This window comes from Lolium rigidum, chromosome 1, assembly GCF_022539505.1.
Source record: "Lolium rigidum isolate FL_2022 chromosome 1, APGP_CSIRO_Lrig_0.1, whole genome shotgun sequence".
Taxonomy (NCBI): Eukaryota; Viridiplantae; Streptophyta; class Magnoliopsida; order Poales; family Poaceae; genus Lolium; species Lolium rigidum.
This window is the reverse complement of record NC_061508.1, coordinates 258,016,551-258,019,478: the sequence shown is the minus strand read 5'-3', so window position 1 is coordinate 258,019,478 and position 2,928 is coordinate 258,016,551. Positions and strand designations below refer to the sequence as shown.

General features: G+C 56.1%; 1 protein-coding gene across 1 annotated transcript; it reads left to right on the top strand.

Annotated features, from left to right (window-relative positions):
- Positions 1 to 383: 383 nt before the first annotated feature.
- Positions 384 to 950, top strand: LOC124657869 (RING-H2 finger protein ATL43-like). Its single transcript, XM_047196352.1, has one exon. The coding sequence runs from the start codon at positions 384 to 386 to the stop codon at positions 948 to 950; it is 567 nt and encodes a 188-aa protein (XP_047052308.1).
- The last annotated feature ends 1,978 nt before the right edge of the window (positions 951 to 2,928 follow it).

Sequence of the window (2,928 nt, the reverse complement as noted above, 5' to 3'; positions counted from 1 at the left end):
ATGATCAACATAGTCCAGAATGTTTCAACCTGATCACAAAATACCAAAACTATCACATATGCCATTTCACTAGCAGTCAAGTAAAACAGGCTAGATGCAGTGCTTCTTTAATCCCACATGACAATCTTTATAGTTAGTTTCCACATCACATTCACATGAAACGACCTCGACAATTCGGTACCGCACAATCGCCGGCGGCACACAAACAAATGAACCGTATCAGACAAAAATCCGCGATTTCATGATCTCACCTTAGAAGCGCATTTGGCAACCTGACGCACGGTAATTTGATGAAACTCGTACTGTTATAAAACCTTGCAGCAAAGAACACTCGCTAGTTTGCACCTGCACCGATGACTCGGTTTTTTCGAGTTCGTGCGGCAATGGAGGTTATGGAGCGCGCTTTGGCCCCGGTCGTCCCCTCCATTCCCAGACAGCCGCCGCCACCGCCGCCAACGGCAGCGGATAGGTTCTCGGCTGAAGGCGGGGTTATCGCTGGCATCGTCCTGGGCTTCGTGGCCTCCTTACTTGTACTCACTGTGCTCTACAGCCTCTACAAGGGGCGCCGCGACAGCCGCGCTCGCGCTCGGGCTGGAGCTGCGGCCTGGGCCGCCGCCGCCGTGGCACCACTGGATCCTCGCATTGGCGACGACGACAATGAGAGGACGTCTCGCCGGGCAAGTGCCTCCAGCCCGACGGCCCGTCAACCGGCGTTCGCGTACGGCCCTCCGGTGAAGGCCACCGAGGCGGGCGGTGGGGAGGAGGCGGCGACCTGCTCGGTGTGCCTTGGCGCGTTGCAGGTCGGCGAGACGGTACGGCTGCTGCCGGCGTGCCTGCACCTGTTCCACGTGGAGTGCATCGATCCTTGGCTGGACGCGCACTCGACGTGCCCGATCTGCCGCTCCGACACTGAGCCGAGCATAGACGTTGCGCGGCTACCTCCTGTTTAGGCTTTTTTTTTTTTTTGGTCAGCAAGTGACATAAAATATAGAGCTACTTGAAATTTTGTGTAGCTTCGCAATCGGCCCAACACCCTAATTTGAGTGTAGTTGAGGGCAAACTCTTTTAGAGTCAATTCAAGACTGGACCTCCTACTTTGACATTTTTTACATTATTTTTTTACATATATTCATCCATATTGCCCTATTCAGAAAATGTTTTGCCAAAAACAAATTACCTGTTGGTTCACCTTATCAATTCTCGTCCTCTCGTCCCTCGCGTTGCCTCGCAGGGGCGGCTCGGGGAAACCCTAGCCCGCCGCGCCGCCACCCTCCCTCAGCCCACACCCACCGCGTCGTCGCCACCGGAGGAAATTGTTGGGCGAAACCCTCTCGGTGGACGGTGGCTGCGGGGCCTTCGTCTCACGCGCGCAGTGTCCCCGGCAGCGCGAAATCTTGGTGGGGATGCTCGGCCCCAAGCTCCGCGGCCGGCACATCCCAGTGTTCTCCGACGTCCTCGGCCTCTGCAGCGCCCTCCTGGCGGTTGTCTCTAGCGCCCGCCCGGCACGGCGGCGCCACAAGCTTCTGCTTGGCGTGTCGGGGTGGGGTGGCACCCCCCTCCTGCTTCTCTTCCTCGGGCTGGAGGATGGCCGGCGTTGCTCTGCCATGGCTTGGGGCGCCGGATCTGGTCGGCGCCTTGGTCTGGCCCGCCAGCTTCTACTAGTGGTGAGGATGGTGGCTCCTGCACGTTGGTGGCGCCGCCGTCGCGTTCGGAGGTGTTTTGACCAGTGGGGTTGCAAGTCGGTGGCGATGCGGGTCTTCCCGACCTCGGTTCGACTCCGTGGGGTTGAGGAGTCCGGGCATCTCCGGGCAAAAGCCTGATGACGCGTCGTCCGCGGACGTCGCCTTCCTCCTTGGGGGGTCATCATCGAGCTCCCCATTTCCCTCAACCTCGGGTCACCTCTCCAGGTGAAGACCTTGACCCTGAGCTGCAGGGTCAGACGACGGCGTCATTCCGCATCGCTTCCCCTCCCGAGGGAATCGTTTTTGGAGTTCGTGATTCTCTTCGTGCTTCCTCGAGACTGGACTTGCACAACATCGCAGTTCAAAGTTGGCCCGCGATGTGAGTGTTCCGTGTTGCGGCTTGTGTGGCAACGATGGTGTTGAACAGTGATGGTTTGGTCACTGCAAGACCTTGTTAGTCGGCTCTGCTCCGGCGTGTCCGAGTTTCTTCATGTTGGTTCTCCCTTGCTGTGAAGTTGGAGCTGCTATGTTCTTTGAGCGCCTTCATTTGGGCGGCGTACGATGACCTGCAAGGGGTAGTCAGGTGAAGTTCTTCTTCGGCGCGGGTCTTGTGCATCGCCTCTCCGAAGCTCGTCACTAGAGTCGGAGCTGCCGGTCCCTTCACGAGGAGCCACCTGTTTGACGTTGGCCGGCTTGCGCTTCATGGTGTCGCTTCGGCGAGGTCTTCTTTTTGGTCGCTTTTTCGGGGAAGTCGGAGTCGCTGTAGAGTGATGACGATGACGCTAGTGGGCAACCTCGACGAAGATATTCGCTTTAGTGGTGTTCATGCAGTTCATGTGGGTTGCCAGGGTGGCTGTGTGCGCCCTCACGACGGTCGTGATGCACAACCGTTGGCGAGGGTGTTTGTACCGGTTTTTGGCCCATTTCCCATTATTAAATCGGCCACCTTTTGTCCTCTACTAATGAAAATGGCAAGTCTTGTCTCGTTTCAAAAAAAAAAAACAAATTACCTCTTAAATTATTTAATGTGCATTCCCACTAGTGGGCGTTCATTAGTTGTCTTGTAATTTATTTTCCACGTGTGCGTGGTTCGCGATTAGTTTGGGCCCACCTTCCCTATCTCTCGCGGAAATCAGACCACTCATCCGTGATCTTAGGGCACGTACAATGGGGTGACGTCAGCCTTCCTTAGAGATACCACATCAGATTTTTTGCTTTGTTGGAGGAGAGAGAATGAAGGGAGTAA